The 17,456-nt window shown below is 36.4% G+C and overlaps 1 protein-coding gene across 4 annotated transcripts in view; it reads left to right on the forward strand.

Moving 5' to 3' along the window:
- The window catches only part of LOC143668864 (uncharacterized), a 36,867-nt gene that overhangs the window by 2,795 nt on the left and 16,616 nt on the right, over positions 1–17,456 (forward strand). For 2 of the 4 annotated variants that reach the window (XM_077143446.1, XM_077143447.1), the window contains one exon: positions 14,296–14,355. In XM_077143446.1, coding sequence (XP_076999561.1) covers positions 14,296–14,355 — 60 coding nt within the window. Of the gene's footprint in view, positions 1–11,215; positions 11,684–14,295; positions 14,356–17,456 lie in introns of those variants that run through there. The other 2 variants (XM_077143448.1, XM_077143445.1) reach the window with 2 other exon arrangements.

Here is a 17,456-nt window from a genome sequence, read left to right on the forward strand (position 1 = left end):
GGGGAAAGGAGGATACATGCAATTTTGAGAATTGGCAAATGGACTGTGGTAGTTAGGTTTAGGTGTCAACTTGGCCAGGTGAAGTTATCTAGTTCTGTTGCTGTGGACATTGGCCAATGGTACGTGAACCTCATCTGTTTCACATTACAACTGCAGTCAGCTAGGAAGCATATCTGCTACAATGAATGATGTTTGATTTAATTGGCTGGATGTTTAAATGAGAGCGCTCAATGTAGCACAGCCCAAGCAGCTCAGCATACCTCATCTCAGCACTTGCAGTTCAGCCCAGGCCTTTGGAAATGCAGAAAAGAATCACCCCAGGGAAAGTTGTTGGAACCCAGAGGCCTGGAGAGAAGGCCAGCAGAGATCACCCTGCACCTCCCCACATAAGAAAGAAACTCAGTGGAAAGTTAGCTGCCTTTCCTCTGAAGAACTAACGAAATAAATCCCCTTTTATTGAAAGCCAATCCATCTCTGGTGTGTTACATTCTGACAGCTAGCAAACTATAACAGCCTCCATGAAAGAGAAGAAGAGAAAATGGACAATTGTTATCAGTATATGTATTTAAAATGGTAAAGTTGATATGACACAACTCAACAAATGAGTTCAACTGCAGAAAAAATACAGCTAAAGAACAAATCTTTGAACTAAACTAGGTCAAGGAACGATCCCATATTAAAAAACAACACATCATGACTAAAGCATTTCTATCCCAGTAATGCAAGAATTCTTCAACATTAAGAAGTAAAGTAGGGTGGGCCACAGTGGCTCAGCAGGCAGGAATGTTTGCCTGCAATGCCAGAGGACCCGGGTTCAATTCCCGGTGCCTGCCCATGTTAAAAAAAAAAGAAAAAAGAAATAAAGTAGTAAAATTCACCATAATGTTAGAACTAAAAATAAGCTTGCTATGATGATTGTTTTAGTTTCCCAACTGCTAAAATAAATACCATATACATACCATACAATGGGTTCATGACAGGAATTTATTGGCTCACAGGTTCAGAGGCTAGAAGGTTGGCTTTCTCCCAGGGTCAGGGTCTTCAGGCTGGCTGGCAATCCTTGGGGCTCCCTGGCTTTTCCATCACATGGCAATGCACATGGCAGCACCTTCTTTTGCTTCTGGGTTCCATTGACCTCCAGCTTCAGGCTGCTCATCTGTAGAAAGGTCTCCTGTAATAGCACTGAGACCCATATACTTCAGTTGGGCCACATCACATCTTGCCTGAATTAACCTCCTCAAAAAGCCCTACTTACAGTAGGTTCCCATGACTAAAACCTATGAAACAATGAACAATATTATGCCAGAACAAAATGAACAACAATTTATTTCCCTGTTTCATTACTCCTAATTGGACTTAGAAATGGGTTAAAAATGTTTTCCTGAGGTACATTTCCCCAAGACACCACGATTTTCTTCACTGAGGCTGCAGAAGCATTTGACAAAATTTAACATCCATTCTTGATTCTTAAAATAATTAAAATTAAACTTGAAGTATATTTCCTTAACATGATAAAATGCTATATTGGCTTAAAAGCCTGCAACTTAATTAATGGAGAAAAGTGAGGGAAATTCTTTCTATAATCAGGAATAAGACAAAGATGTACATTAACACTATTACTGTTTAGAGTTTTATTTGAGGTATTAATCACCATAATTAGACAAGATATATTAGAGCTCTGAGTACTTTAGTTTAATCTAAACCTAAAAATAATTTGTATAAATTACAAATCTTCACATATAAAATTTTCTAGCTAGAAAGTAAAAGGACAAAATACTCCATTTAAATCAGCAAAATGCAATAAAATAACTAGGCATAACGTTAGCAAGAAATGTGTAAAACCTATGTGATAACAATTAAAATGCTTCTGAAAGAATCCAAAGGAGATCTGGCAAAGTAGAAATGCCCTCAATTTGTTTGGATGAGTTTGGATTAAAAAGATGTCAGCTTATCCATAAATTAATTTATAAATATAAGGTAAAGCTGACAAGTATACCAACAGACTTCTTTTATTTATGCCCCCAAAACTTTTCTAGCTGATTTTAAAGTTCATATGGGAAAATATTGAACAAGCTAGCAGAAAAATTAAGAATGATGAGAGGGGACCAATTGTTTCAGATTTCAAAAATACAAAAAAGTCTCACTTAACACATTGAGACTCAATTAACACAGTGACACATGTGGAGACACACAGACTAAAAAAAAAGAAAAGACTTGAAATAAAGTCCTGAATAAAATATAGAGGAGAATTTGCTATAAAACTGACACTTTAGTCAGTAAGATATTATTGGACTGAGTAGCAAATTTTTTATCCAATTAGATTAAAGGCTTAGTAATTTTAATTTTTAAAGGTTAAAAATTTAGTCATAAAATACTAGAAAAAAGTGAGTAGATGCTTATAAAACCTTGGGAAAGGGAGGATGTTTCTTCCTAGTATTCAAAATCTAGAAGCCATAAAATAAAAGACTCATAAATTTGATGACAAGAATACAAAAACATCTGCATATGAAAAAAGAAGAACCACATAAGCAGAGTCAAAATGCAAATAACAAACAAAGAAACATTATTTGTAACACATTTTAGAAGAAAAGGACTACTTCTTTTATATAAAAAGCTCTTAGGAATTTATGCAAATAATGACCAAGAACTCAATACAAAGGAGGGTGAAAGAATGCATGGTTGGATAGTTCACAAGACAATAACTGAAAAATTGCTTCACCTCATTTAGTAGAATAAATGCACATAAAATCTAAACTTAAATATCACTTCTCATTCATTAGATTGGAAAAATTTAAACATTTTTCTGAAACTTTGTAACTTTTTACTTTCGTATGAAAAACTGAGACCACTGACACTTCACACCACTTTCTGTTGAGAGTGTGATATGATATAAATGAAGGGACTAGAATTTGCCATTACCTTCAAAACTATAGATATATTGTCCTTTTAAATCTGCAGTTGCTTTAATAGGAATCTATCTTACAGAGATGACTGCACATGTAAGAAATGATATAGTCTTTAGATATTAAATGAGGCAATTTTTTTTGCATGGGTAGGCACCAGAAATCGAACCCAGGTCTCAGGCATTGCAGGCAAGAATTCTGCCACTGAGCCACCATCGCACAAGCCCAAGACAATTGTTTTTGAAATAGCAAAAGGTAAGAAACAAGAGATCCAGAAACAAGGAAATGATTAAACTATGATGCACAGTCACCAATTTAAAAAAATCATATAAGGTTTCTATATATTAAAAAATTCTATATATTGTTCTGGCTCTGGAAAGATGCCAGAACACAGTCAAATTAAAATGTAAGTTGAATATAATGTTATTGATACTACTACCTTCTGTGTGGGAGAGGAGAGAAAATTAGAATAAATGGCATAAGAAACATTGAAAGCATATCCAAGAAAATAATTCCAAATTCCTAATCTTTGTCTAATAAATGATTAGCTGAAATCTTTCTTCCCACTGGCTCATCTTTATAAAATGCCTATTAACCTGACTCAACCAGACGTTAGTTAGGTTTTTCTCCTGTGCACCAGTCCCTGAAATTTGAATTGACCCTGAGAATAAGAAAACATTAGGATGCTGAACTTCTCCTCAAGAACCTCTCCAACAAATATACTAACAGCGCCCATCCACTCCCCCCACCGCACACACAATTCCTGCTTAACTGTCTGATCACAGCACCTGCTCACCCACTCTCCCACACTTTATTTCCTCTAGCCTTGTTTACTACTCTTAATAAAAGAAAAGATCTTTTCTGCTTTACCTTGTAACGCTTGTAGATTTTGTTGTTGGAGGGCTTGCCCTATTGCAATAGGCTCCCTCCCCCTACTGCAATAGTTCCCCTTGATAAAATCCTTCATTATTAATGCCTGAACTTTCTTTCTTTTTCTGCAGCATTTTATGTATTTTGTTTTGCATATTAACATCTGTGGTGGTGCTTGCTCACATAAATTGAAATTTAAATGGGGCAAGGGCTATGTGAGGTCTGTAGATAAAAACTTGAGATCCATCTGCACAGAGGTGGCAGCTGGAGTTATGAAGTAAATGAGAGTTTTCAGAATAGCTTGCAAGGAGAAGAGTATAGTTTGAACTAGAAACTTTAGTCATATTTGCAGTTTCAGGAAAATTAAGAAATTATGAAAGAGAGGGAAAAATTAAGAAATCTGTCTTTCCTTTTTTCAGTCAAACCACCAACTACATGAATAAATTGATTTAATATGTAAGTGGTTAAGAAGCTTCAGAATGCAGCAGAAATTGCATTAGAAAGCACGAGACTTGGAATCTCCTTCTATCTCTGTCTATAATGATCTCTTTGACACAAAGTAATGTTCTTTCCCCATCTCTTAAATAATGGAAGTGAAATTGATGTCCTCAAGATATTATTCATCTCTAAAAATCAATGAATCTTGTGAAATCAAAGTTCTACTTTATCTTCACCAAGGTTCAATGGCTTTTGTAAAAAATAAAATGGATCCCCAAAATTTCACATCTTGGCGCTAGGCAGTTAGAATTGATGCCTCTGTTAAGAGATTTATGCTTGCAAACCATCTGTTAGTAACTATCTCCTGTGGTGATTGAGCTACTTTATTAAAAACAAGTAGCATATTACTTTTTCCTATACAAACTTCCCTAAAGAAACTTAACTAAAGGTAATTTGATACAGTGAAATGTTAAATATCCTTTTATCACCATAGGAAGTTAAGTTTTTATGTCATAGGTACTAAAAGACAGTTAATTCCAGAAAACAGACACAACTTTTTGCATCTTGCCTGCTAGAGCAGCTGTATTAAAGTACATTTAAACAAAGAGGAGGTAGACATATTCATTGAAACAGCAATGCCAATATTCAAGAGAATTTTTGAGAAGCAATTCTTTCATAAGACTGTCAAAGACAAATGAGAATTGTCACTGTGGGCTCCTGAAACTTAAAGAAAGGAAATTGACTAAAATTACTTCCATGATTAAAATTAAGCAGGATGTGTAAATATTTCAACAGAATATGTGCTAAAAGCAAATGCTTTCAAATTGGTTTTACCAAATCGTTATTGCTAAACTCTGACTTTCCAAGCTAAATGTGGTTTGTAATTTCTTAACAAATTAGCTTAAGTTTAGTATAAGCATAGTTTATGCAAAAATGCTGAGCACATAGCTAAGCCTTGACATATATTTATTGAGTGTTAATCATCCAAGCGCTGCATTAAGATTTTCATCGTTTAATCCTCTATTACAGGTTCAATGTGATTTTTGTTACTCTATTGTCTTATTGCATACGGTAATTCTTTGAGAAAAAAGTTAACATTTCCTGTTAACTTTTGTGGGAGCAGCTTATTTTTCCCTATGAAAACTGCTATGTCAAAGCCTGTGAATTTGCATGCGGCATTCAAAATAACATACCTGGTAAGGGTTTCTCTACATTTATGCACCTATCACTCCTGGTAAGGAAGCAGAGTACATTTCTTGGTCTGTTGACACAGGCAGGGAATCTTCCTGACCATTTCTTAGATCTTACACGCACTCTAGCTGCTGATGGAGCCACTTCCTTGTATCCCAGAGAGAGAGGTTCTCACCACAGACTTCTAATATTCTTTCTCTCCTCTCACCATTACCAAAGATCACCTCTCATCTAATTGAATAGTTCTTCAATTTTTATTATAGGCATTGGCCTTTGAGGCTTTCTAGCTCTTCTTCAGCTAGTTTTGTCAGTTATATTTTTTAAAAATTTGCATGTCAGTTTTCGAATTTCTTGGCACAAAGTTGATGATATTTTCTTATTATTCTTGTCTGTGGCTATAGTTATGACCCCTTTCTTATGCAAAAAATATTTTGGGGGGTGCAAGGGTAGTTCAGTGGTAGAATTCTCACCTGCCATGTGGGAGACCCGGGTTTGATATGTCTCTGTGTTTTTTAAATAGTCCATAATTTCAGATATTTGTCTACTTTGTCTTCTCAAACTATTAATTCTTTATTGAGGTTCTCTTTTGGTACTTTTCATTTCATTGCTTTTTGCTTTTATTTTTATTTTCCATTCCTTCTATTCTTTTTTTTAGATTTTATTCTCTTTGGTTTTTTTCTTTGCTCACTTGTTCATTTTCAAGTTGGACCTTCCACAATTCTCATTAATTCATAATTCATCTACTTTTATAGGCATTTAAGCTATATATTTGCCTAAAGTACTTCATTTGCTTGATGTTGCAAGTATTGATATATAAGATTTTCATAATCATTAAATTCTAACCTGTTTTTATTTCTGTTAAAATTTACTGTCATTATTTTTAAATATCCAAGTATATTAGGATCTTTAAATTTACCATTTCCTTATTAACCTCTGACTTCATTGTACTGAGTCAGAAAATGTAGTCTGTGTAATGCTTACTTTTACGATTTAATGTTGAAATTGAGTGAAACTTCCTTTAGGGCCAATCGATGATCATTTTTGTATTGTAAATGTTCCATTTGAGCTTGAGGGGAATGTCTATTTGATATTTTGGGGAATAAAATTGTACACACACAGATTAGATTAAGTACACTAATTATTGAATTATTCAGAACAGGACAATCTATGCTGTGACTTAAAAAAAGGCCTTTCAGTGATTCAGTTAATATTGAATATTGATATTTTTGTCATTTTTCTACCATTTAATTTTCTTATAACTTTTTAATGTTCTATGTTTCCTTTTTTCCAATTTCCCTCATATTTAAATTAATTTGGTCTTAGGGCAATAGCAGTCTTTTGGTAGTCTCTGTCTCTGATTGCTGATCTTATAATCCCAGCAGACACCATCTGATGTGGACCTGCCTCCAATATGCTCCTTCCCAAGTGCTTAGTTGCAGAGGTCCAAGTTCCTAGATTTACCAATCACATTGCTAGTTTTCAAGCATTCCCATGAGAAGTCTCCAAACTTCTAAAAGTCCAATGTTCCCACAGAGTTGTTCTTCTTTCAGGCATGGTACTACAACATCATTATTTAATAAATATGTCTTCTCCTCTGCTTAATTTTCTTTCCTCATGTAAATCCCATTATGTGGATGTTAACATGTCTACAACTATCCTCCTTAAAATTTAGATTTTAATATAATTTATATTTCTTTATTTTTTCCTGAGGATGCATGCATTGAATTTCATCATTATATTTGAAATGCCTTTAGTTGGTGATATGAAGGCAGGCTTTCTTAAATTCTGTCCCTTGAGCCCAACAAAATTAATAATGAGAATCAAAGATTGATACTCAAGCTACAGAAGGAAATAATTATTACAAATCTATATGTTACAAAAGTTATACATTATATAGTGATATGGGCTTAAAGTTATAATTCTTTTTGATTTTTAATACTGTAAAGATTTCCCCCAAATAAAATTACAGGGCCCTGAGAGACCCAGCTAAAACTGTTTAAATATAAAGATAAAGGCCAAAAATTTGAATGAGCCATAGTTAAGCAAGAAACATTCTATCAGTGATGGGGAAGGGAAGGAGAAGTCTGAAGCCATGGGATTTAGCCATTTTTCCCTAGAAACTATCTCCCAAACTCTGAATAATACCTTGGAAATGAGAAAAGGAAGAGAATAAACTGGGAAAAGTTATCAGTTTAATGTCTTAGAGAGGTTGGCTGTGGAAAAATGAGCTAAAAGAGAGGAGGCAGGGAAGAGAGAGGATGGAGGGAGGAAGGGAGTATGGAAGGGAAATAAGGAAGAGGGCAGGAAGGAAGGAAAGTTGAAAGGAGGGGAGAGAAGAAGAGAAGAAGGGAAGAAGGCAGAAGGAAGGAGGAGATAAGAATAAAAAGACAAACTAGAATAATCTCACCTGAATGCTGCAGGGATTAATGAAACAATGCAGAATAATCTCACCTGAATGCCACAGGGATGAATGAAACAATGCAGAATAATCTCACCTGAATGCCACAGGGATGAATGAAACAATGCAGAATAATCTCACCTGAATGCCGCAGGGATGAATGAAACAATGCAGAATAATCTCACCTGAATGCCGCAGGGATGAATGAAACAATGCAGAATAATCTCACCTGAATGCCGCAGGGATGAATGAAACAATGCAGAATAATCTCACCTGAATGCCGCAGGGATGAATGAAACAATGCAGAAATAACTTTAATAAAACTGAGAACCATGGGAATGGTACTAAGAATACAGGGAAGAGTGAGGTATTATAAGAGACTATAATACTGTTGATACCATCCTGGTGCAGGTGGAAGAGACGTCCAGCTGAAAGGAAGAGGATACGGGGATGGTTGGAAAAAGGGCACAGGACAGAATATACCAGAATGGTGCACAAAGAAGGAGCCAATGGAGTCAGGATTTGATTTCGATATTACACCAAAGATATTTAGTACAGAGCTTTCATAGGTAGGGGGTGGGAGAGCAGGATAGAGAACTTTAGAAAAGGTTCCATATCCCTCACACACTTATACACCTATCATCTATCTGCTTTCATCTATCCACTTTCACTCTGCCACAGTCATAAAGTTTAGTGGCTCCTTCCATCACGTTCATGGCTTGATTTCCTTTATGCCACACTGTCCTCTCCCCTTCCTTTATATTCTCACTCATAGTCATTTGCTTATATCTTCTCAAGCTTCCACTTTTGCATACTCCTTATCTCACAGAATTATCCCCATATGTTTTAGCTTGCCATATGCTATAACAAATTCTGTATATTGCTTGGCTTAAGCCACAGACATTTATTTTCTCACAGTTTTGTAGGCTAGAAGCCCAAAACCAGGGTATCATCGGGATCATGCATTCTCTGGTGTCTGCAGTGTTCTTCTGGTGACTGGCTAGAAATCCATATCTCAACCTCTCCCCACATCATGTGGCCATCTAGACCCTTCTGTCTCCTACTGCTGCTATGTCCAGATTTCCTCTGCTAATAAAGATTTTCATGTTACTGGATTAGGGCCTACCCTGGATTCCATTTGGCATCCTCTAGATTCTATTTACAAACAAGTTCACACTCACTGGACCAGGATTAGGTCTTGAACATGTCTTTGTGGGGACAAGATTCAATGCATAACACCATACTTACTCTCTTATATTCACTTTTTCTTGTTATTATATGGTGGTACACTTATATGCATGCCATTCATACAGTACACTTACACTTTATTTTAACTTCTTTAGAACTTATTTTTTTGTAATTCCAATTCATGAAGACATCATAGTCTCTTATTCGCCTCTCTGCCATCTTAATTGCTAACACTTTTTTAAATATTCAAATGTTTCCATGGTCCTATAACCATCTTCCTCTCACATGCATACTCTCTTAAGCCAGTGTGTGTCACCAATTCTTAGGAACACATTTTTAGCTCTATAATCTCATACAGATAACATACAATATCTAAACTATAGCATGAGAATTACATATTTTTCATACTATATATCCAACTAATAGTCACAATCCATGTGACTATGTCACACATTTTGCACATGTAACACCTGAGTCCAGGTTTTGTGAGAACAGAGACAAAATCTGGAGACACAGAGAGACATAACACTTAAGCAATCCTCACAAAAACAAACACTTCTCACATCCACAACCTCTGTACATCCAGTATTAACACTTACCCCAAACATAATGCACTTTACTCCCAATTTTACAACAGAGAATACACATGCACACTCACACAATCCAACCACTGACACATACTTCACTTTCCTGTACTCCCTATATCAAACATTGTACCAAATATAATTAATGTTTTGGATGAGTAATGAAGGGGAAATTTGTTTATAGAGTTGGTAAATATTTTGTACAAGGAGAGGGCCATGAGTTCTGTGCTGGTTTGAAGGAAGTATGCCCCCTAAGAAAGTCATGTTTTAATATAAATCCCATTTCTTAAAGGTAGAATAGTCTCTATTCAATGCTGTGTATTTGGGACTGTGATGGGATCATCTCCCTGGTTGATGAGATTTAGTTAAGAATGGTTGTTAAACTGGATTAGGGAATGACATGTCTCCACCCATCTGAGTGGGTCTTGATTAGTTTCTGAAGTTCTATAAAAGAGGAAACATTCAGAGATTCAGAGAGACTCAGAGAGGGCAGAGAATGCTGTAACACTACAAAGCAGAGAGTCCACCAGCCAGCGACCTTTGGAGATGAAGAAGGGAAATGCCTCCCGGGGAGCTTCATGAAACCAGAAGCCAGGAGAGTAAGCTAGCAGATGACGCCGTGTCTGCCATGTGCCCTTCCAGCCGAGAGAGAAGCCCTGACTGCGTTCGCCATGTGCCTTTCCAGATGAGAGAGAAACCCTGAACTTCATCGGCCTTCTTGAACCAAGGTATCTTTCCCCAGATGCCTTTGATTGGACATTTCTATAGACTTGTTTTAATTGGGACATTTTCTTGGCCTTAGATCTGTAAACTAGCAACTCATTAAATTCCCCTTGTTAAAAGCCATTCCTTTTCTGGTATATTGCATTCTAGCAGCTAGCAAACTAGAACAAGTTCTTAGACAGATGTTATTTCCTTAGGAATCAAACTGTTGATTTATTTGAGCTTCTAAACCCAATGGAATGGGGCCTGTAACAATAAATATGGCAGGCTATAGAAGGAAAAGAATGACTTTTAAGAGGCTGAGCTCATTGGTAGGTGGGGGAAAGATCTAGTGACAGTACATATTAGGGGTAAAAGAGATTGAGAGAGTCCTGGTCATGGCCAGGTTCCAATAATGCTAAGGTTGAAAGTATACCAATATTGCCCCTAAAAGAAAAGGCCCATTCACTGGTAGATTGGAGTTGACCCCAGAATTCAAACTTTAGATAGGGCCTAGCTATTCATAGCTGATGTGGTCTGAAGACTGGAAAGGGGTCACAGAAAGAGATCTTTCAGTTTTGACAAGAACAGAATGCCTGATGAGGAACAGGAGATGTGAAGCCAGGAGCTTTCCTCTTCACCAAAATGCTGCTTCTCTGGGAAAGTACAAAGAGAAGAATGACCAAAGACATGGTGTCTGCATGTGAAGTGCATGGGACTGTTCCTGATAGCAGTGGGAATTCAATAAATGTTTGAGTCTTATGAAATTATGAGCTATTTTCAAGTCTATGCCTATACACCAACACACATTTATGTTAAACTTTTATTTATACATGACTTAAATATTAATAATAAGGTATAACACTGACTATTTTCTGTGAGTTAGGTAGAGTCTGTTAGATACGTCACATCACTGGGAAGATACCTTGGATACAGGAAAGAATTTCCTTTAAGTCTAGTTACTTATCTTCTAATTTCAATTAGAAAATGGAAGATATAAAAAGTCAAGTTAATGATAGTCTCCACTGGTAAAAGGAACCACCGCAGCTCTGGGATGCAGTCAGCCTGTCTCCCTCTGAGCCCCTGCTGAGTCACTGAAATGCATTGACGTCACAGAATCTTGCCTTACTGGTGATCATTTGCATCATAAAGCTCTGTGGGTGACTGAGCATTGGCCAGACCAGTGATCTGGTGAGGCAGCAGTTGCTCAAGTGACTTGTTGCTCTTGAGTACACAAATTTGATACTGAGCTAACATTAGCTGATTCTTTGAGAGTTAAGAAGAACAGAATTTCGGAGAGGAAAGGACCCGATTCGAGTCTGTTCCAAAGAGCTGAACCATGAAAAGGAAACAAAAAAGGAAACATCTGGAAAGCACAGACTTCCAAGAAACTGTTAAGGCATCACGAAGTATGTTGGAAACATATTCTCTGGTTATAGTGTCATAAGGAACTGCATCTAAGGAGGGATGGAGAAAGGAATCCTAGTAGTAGAGGGTGAGGTGAAGAGGTGGGTTGGGAGAGTAAGAAAGACAGAGAAGCAGATGCTGGTCATCCTGAAGGTCTAGAAGGCCTGAGAATAAAGAGAAGGATGATACAAACCTGCTCCTCTCTCTGTGGCTTAGGGCTTGTGCTAGCCTTCTGAAGTCTGCCCAGGTTATTTTGTCATAGACCCAATGGTTGATTAATCAAAGGCTTTTTTCCTCACAAAACCCATGTCCCTTGATTTTATTTCTGCCTATGGGGCATTAGGTAAGTAAATGATGCTGCCCTAATTAGAAGTTTTCTAATGTTTTCTCCTTTTAAAGAAGAAGAAAATGTGGCTCATTGAACTGAGGGAATAATTTTTTAAGAAGTAAAGTTAAGACCCTGAAAACCTGGTTATGCAGGGATGAGAATATAAACTAATAAAGGATTTATTTACTAAAGAGTAAAAATTGTCCTATATTTGAATATTTAACTGTGGGGCTTCTATGTAAAATGTTGTTACTGGGCAAAGGCCTTGGATTCTTTTGCCCGAAGTGCTCAATAACCAATTCCTGAGATGCTAGGGTTTCAAAGACAGAGTTCATTACTAGGCACATAGTAGGAGAGTAGATGGCCTAGCAGCCTAAAATCTGTCTCCCCAAGTTTAGGAGGGTCAGGGTTTTAGGATTTTAGCAAGGTGAGATGAGGACATTTCAAAGATCAAGTTCAAAGCAGGAAAAGAGACAGTGTTATCATTGTCATTTCAATAGGAGAACATGAGTAGAAAACAGAGGGGACAGCTATCCTTCAGTAGTAAAGGTATAAGCCCAAAGGAAGGGAGTCAAAGGACCTTTCAACAGTAGAGTTTAGCAGACATGATTTACAAATATCTGGGGTGGAGGCTAGTTGATGGTGACTTCAAATGCTTCACGATCATTAGGACCTTTGCCATGTAAGCAAATGACCAGATAAAAGGAGTAACAGCTCTTAGTCACAAAGGCACAAGATAAGGGCTTTTACAATCATTTCAGATATCAGGGAAGCTGAATTAGAGTTTAGGGAATTTCAGGTATTCTCCTCTGTCTACTCCAATACCCCAGAAAGCAAAAAGGAGTATGAGGCAGGCCATGGTGGCTCAACAGGCAGGGTTCCTGCCTGCCATGCCAGAGACCCTGTGTTTGATTCCCGGTGCCTGCCCATGAAAAAATTAAAAGGAATATGATTCAGTAATTAAAATTATTCTTAAATCTTAATTTCTTGTTTCAATATAGACATAAACAGGAAACAGTACACATACAGAAAACATTGTTAAACCACAGTTAAAATTTAATGGTTGAATTGAGGATCAGAGTCAGACCCTTTCCTAAAACATGGGAAAGATTTAGTCCTGGTTTCTAAGGAAGTTAAGAGTAAACAAGTAACCTTAAGATGGAGGACCATTGCTTAGTGGTGGGTGAAGAGAGAATAGAGCCAGCCCTGAATTATAAATGTTGGCTCATACTCTTGAAGAGACCCTGAGATTTCCAACAAAGTTTGGCTGTTTTGCATATTAAGACTGGGCCCTGGAAGAAGTCTGGAGAGTGGAGCTTCTTCATTTCATGGGTCTAAATTTTTAGAAAAGGTTGATGGAGAAAACAGTTTGCAATTATTTTCTCCTTCTTACCAAACTATGCTGCACAGGGGAAGGGGCAAAGAAGAGGTGGTGGTATGAAGAGAGATATAATCCTAGTATAAGTTGTATGGGACATCATGGTTCATACCTGGCATAACTTCAATAAAGTTAATGCATATCCAGAGTTCTCACTGAGTGTATTGAGTGTTCAATTTGAGACATACAAAACCCATACACCTCTTCACACATAACCACATATAGCACACAGATCAGTCAAGGAATGTTAAGCATTAATGTCTAACATAATTGGCCACTTACAATTACCAGTACAATTCTTTGTACTAGTTAAATTAGTATAGTAACCATTGCACAAACGTATTTCTTGCTTACATAAAAATTCAGGGTATATGTCTAGGTTAATAGGGCAATTCTCCTCCATGAGGTCCCAAGCTAATGGAGACCTGTGATCACTGACGTGCGGCTTTCAAAGTCCACCTGGGTTATCAATATCCCAGTCAGCTAGAAAAGGAAAAGACATGGAGGGACATGGAAGAGGCTTTTATGGCTATGTCTGGAAATGGCAAAGGTCATTTGTACACATTTTACATTGCAGAAAGTTTATTCATATGGTCAGAATTATCTACAAGGGAGGTTGATAAAAAAAATTAATCTAGTAGTATACCTAGGGAGAAAGGAGACAATCCAATTTACAAAGATGACACATTGTGCAAATCCACCAATATGTGACACATATTGACACAACAAATATTATTCTACTTTTAAAACTTTCAGTGATAGGAACTGGACTACACTATCCATTGACGTGAAAGCCATAGGTATTAACTGTATGTATCACAAAGTAGACTATTAACAATTGTTTAATGGATGAAAAGATGCACATGAACAACATCTCTCTTATTCAATTGTTTTTTTTAATTTCCCAGAGAAGTTGAAAGTGACATATGCTGTGCAGTGTGAACACAAAGAGATGGCCACAACCCTAGGTAGGAAAGCATGGGGGACTTCCTCCTCCTGTCAATACTTGTCTTGCATCTCATTTGAACATAAATTCACTGGTACTGGTAAGGAGAGCCTACTAAAGAGGATGCAGAAGGGAATGTAGGATCGAAGCAGGGCTTAGAATTAAGCTGAGTGGCTCAGGTCATCAACTGATAGAGACTGCCCAGTCCAGGAAGAAACTAAAAATGCTTCTCTATCTTCTACAGTAAATGCTCAGGAGATCAGCAATAGAAGCAACATATTGCAAGGGATAAACACCTGAGAGGCCTGGAGAAAGCTAGAGGAGATCAGTGGAGACCAAGTTTCTATTTGAGGAAATGGCAGGAAAGGGACAAAGGGGATGAGAGTTTCATCGGAGAAACATAAGAGGAGAATATGGATATGAACTAGGAGAATTAATATTATATTGTCAGGAAGAAGTGAAAGTACTGATGGCTTAGGACAGGCCAGAGGTGGAGGGATCCCCTAGAGCTGGACATGAGGTGCTAAACACATACACCCAGTTCAAGGCTCCCAGAGAGGAAACAATTTCCTCCATCTTTGCCTTCAAGAGTAGAATGCAACTCTTTGCATAGGACTCTAATGTAACTGAGGCAGGCGTGGTGGAATGAAGGAGAGATATTGTAAGACCTGCTCAGGCTTAGAATCCCAAAGTGTCCCATGTTAAAAAAATGCATCTTCACCTCATCACATCCATATGTCGTCATAACTAATGTTCTTACACTCATCCCTGCACAGTCCCACCCTGCAATCCATATCCTTTCCTCTCATTTCCTTACACATGTATCTAGATGTATCTAGATGCTTATTAAATGTTACATTATACACTCACATTCTTATTTTGCCATTTTTGCTTTCCTGTAGAGTCAACCTCCTCAGAAGAGCAGTCAATGAGCAGCATCTCCAGTTTCTATTCTCTTATATTCTTTTTCCAATTTTCTATTTTGCAAAATTTAAAATCTGTGGAAAACTTAAAGGGACGATACCACAAATATGCATATATCATTCATTTTTCACCTAAATACAGAACTTTAAAATTTTGCCTTTCTATCTATTTAAGAATAACTTGAAAATAAATTGATGTTACATCTTTCACCACTAAGCATTTTTAGGACGTAAGACATGAGAAAAAAAGAGAAGAAAATGCACTCTTCTACATTGTCCCATCTACAAAAGATATTATAAGGGTGTATTTTCATTTGATCTCCTCTTGAAATTATGCTATTACTGTTGTGTATTTTAATCTTATACATATGTATGTACATATATATGCGTGTATAATCTTATATACAAATGTAATCTTATATATAGAGAATGACAATTTTAAAAATTATTTTTAATTTAGACTTGTTCAGATACTACGTTTTCCTTGATTCTCATGTCTTCTTGCATCCGAGTTTTTTCTGGGCTTCCTTATATTATCATTTTCTTTCTGTCTGAATATTTTACTACTTATTTCTCTGAGGGACTGTAAGAAATGTTTTATTTTATTTGCATTTTCATCTGGGTCCTAAACTATAGTTTTTGTTCTTCCTGTTCCATGAATCTTCCAAAATCTTTGTTCAGTTTTTCAGTCTCTCATCCTCTACTTTTACTTTTTCCTTTCAAATCTGGATGTCTTTTATTTCACTTTAGTATCCAATTGCCCTGGTTAGAAGCTGTAGTACCAGGTTGTATAGAAATGATAAGAGTAGACATCCTTATCTTGTTCCTTATCTCTAGGGTTTTTTTACCATTAAGATATTAGCTGTAAGTAATTCATGGATTTCCTTTATCAGTGTGAAGAAGTTCCCTTCTTGTCCTAGGTTTTTGAGTGCTTTATCAGGAAAGATGTTGGATTCTGTCAAACATTCTCTGCATCTATTTAAATAATTATGTAGGTTTTGTCCATAGTCTTGTTACTATGGTGGGCTGCATTGATGGATTTTCAGATGTTCATTTACATTCCTGGGGTAAATCCCACATGTTCATGTTGTATTAGCCTTCTTACATGTTGCTGGAATAAGTTTCTAGTATTTTGTTGAGAATATTTGAGCCCATATTTAGAAGACATATCATCTGTAGCTTTCATTTCTTCTGCTGTCTTGCTCTGGTTTTGTTAGGTCATAATGACCTCATAGAATGAGGAGGGAAGTATTTATTTTTCTTCCAATTTTGGAAGATTTTGTGAAGAATTGGTACTCTTATTTAAAGATATGGTAGAATTCAGAAGTGAAGCTGTATCAGCTTGGCTTTTCTTTGTTGGAAGCTTTTTGATTACTAACTCAACCTCTTTATTTTGTTATAGGTTTATTCAGATTTTTCAATATTTCTTGATTCGAGTTTTGGTAATTGTATCTTTCTTGAGTTGTGTCCATTTCATGTACCTTATTTTATTTGCTGTACAGCTTCTCATTTGCTTATAATACTTATTTCTATAAGGTTGTTAATAATGTCTTTTTTTTAATTCTAGTAATTTAAATTTTCTCTTTTTCTTGGTCAGATTATCTGAACGTTTGCCAATTTTGTTGATCTTTTCAAAGATCCATTTCTGTTTTCATTGATTTTCTATTCCCTATTTCATTAATCTCTGTGTTAAGTTTTACTGCTTCTTTCCCTCTGCTTCTTTTATATTTAGTTTGCTCTTATTTTTCCAGTATCTTTTGTAAGACGGATTTTGTTGGATATACTATTCTTGGTTGAGAGGGTTTTTTGTCCCCCCTTTCACTCAGCACTTTGAATATTTCATCCAATGCAGTGGGATGAAATATTCAAAGTGCTGATGAGAAGTCAGTTGTCACTCTGTGCATGAATAGTCATTTTTCTCTTGCTGCTTTTATAATTTTATCTTTATCTTTGCTTTTCAGTATTCTTACTATGATATGTCTAGGTGTGGATCTCTTTTTATTTGTCCTACTCAGAGTTTATTGAGCTTCTTGTATGCACAGTTCTATAACCTGTGTATGTAAATTAATGCTTTCTTTCAAATATGGGACGTTTTCACCATCATTTCAAATATATATTTTTTCTGTTTCTTTCTCTTGTTGCCATCTTAGATTCCCATCACCTATATATTGGTGAGCTTAATAATAGGCCACAGTTCTCT

This window comes from Tamandua tetradactyla, chromosome 25 (genome assembly GCF_023851605.1).
Source record: "Tamandua tetradactyla isolate mTamTet1 chromosome 25, mTamTet1.pri, whole genome shotgun sequence".
Taxonomy (NCBI): domain Eukaryota; kingdom Metazoa; phylum Chordata; class Mammalia; order Pilosa; family Myrmecophagidae; genus Tamandua; species Tamandua tetradactyla.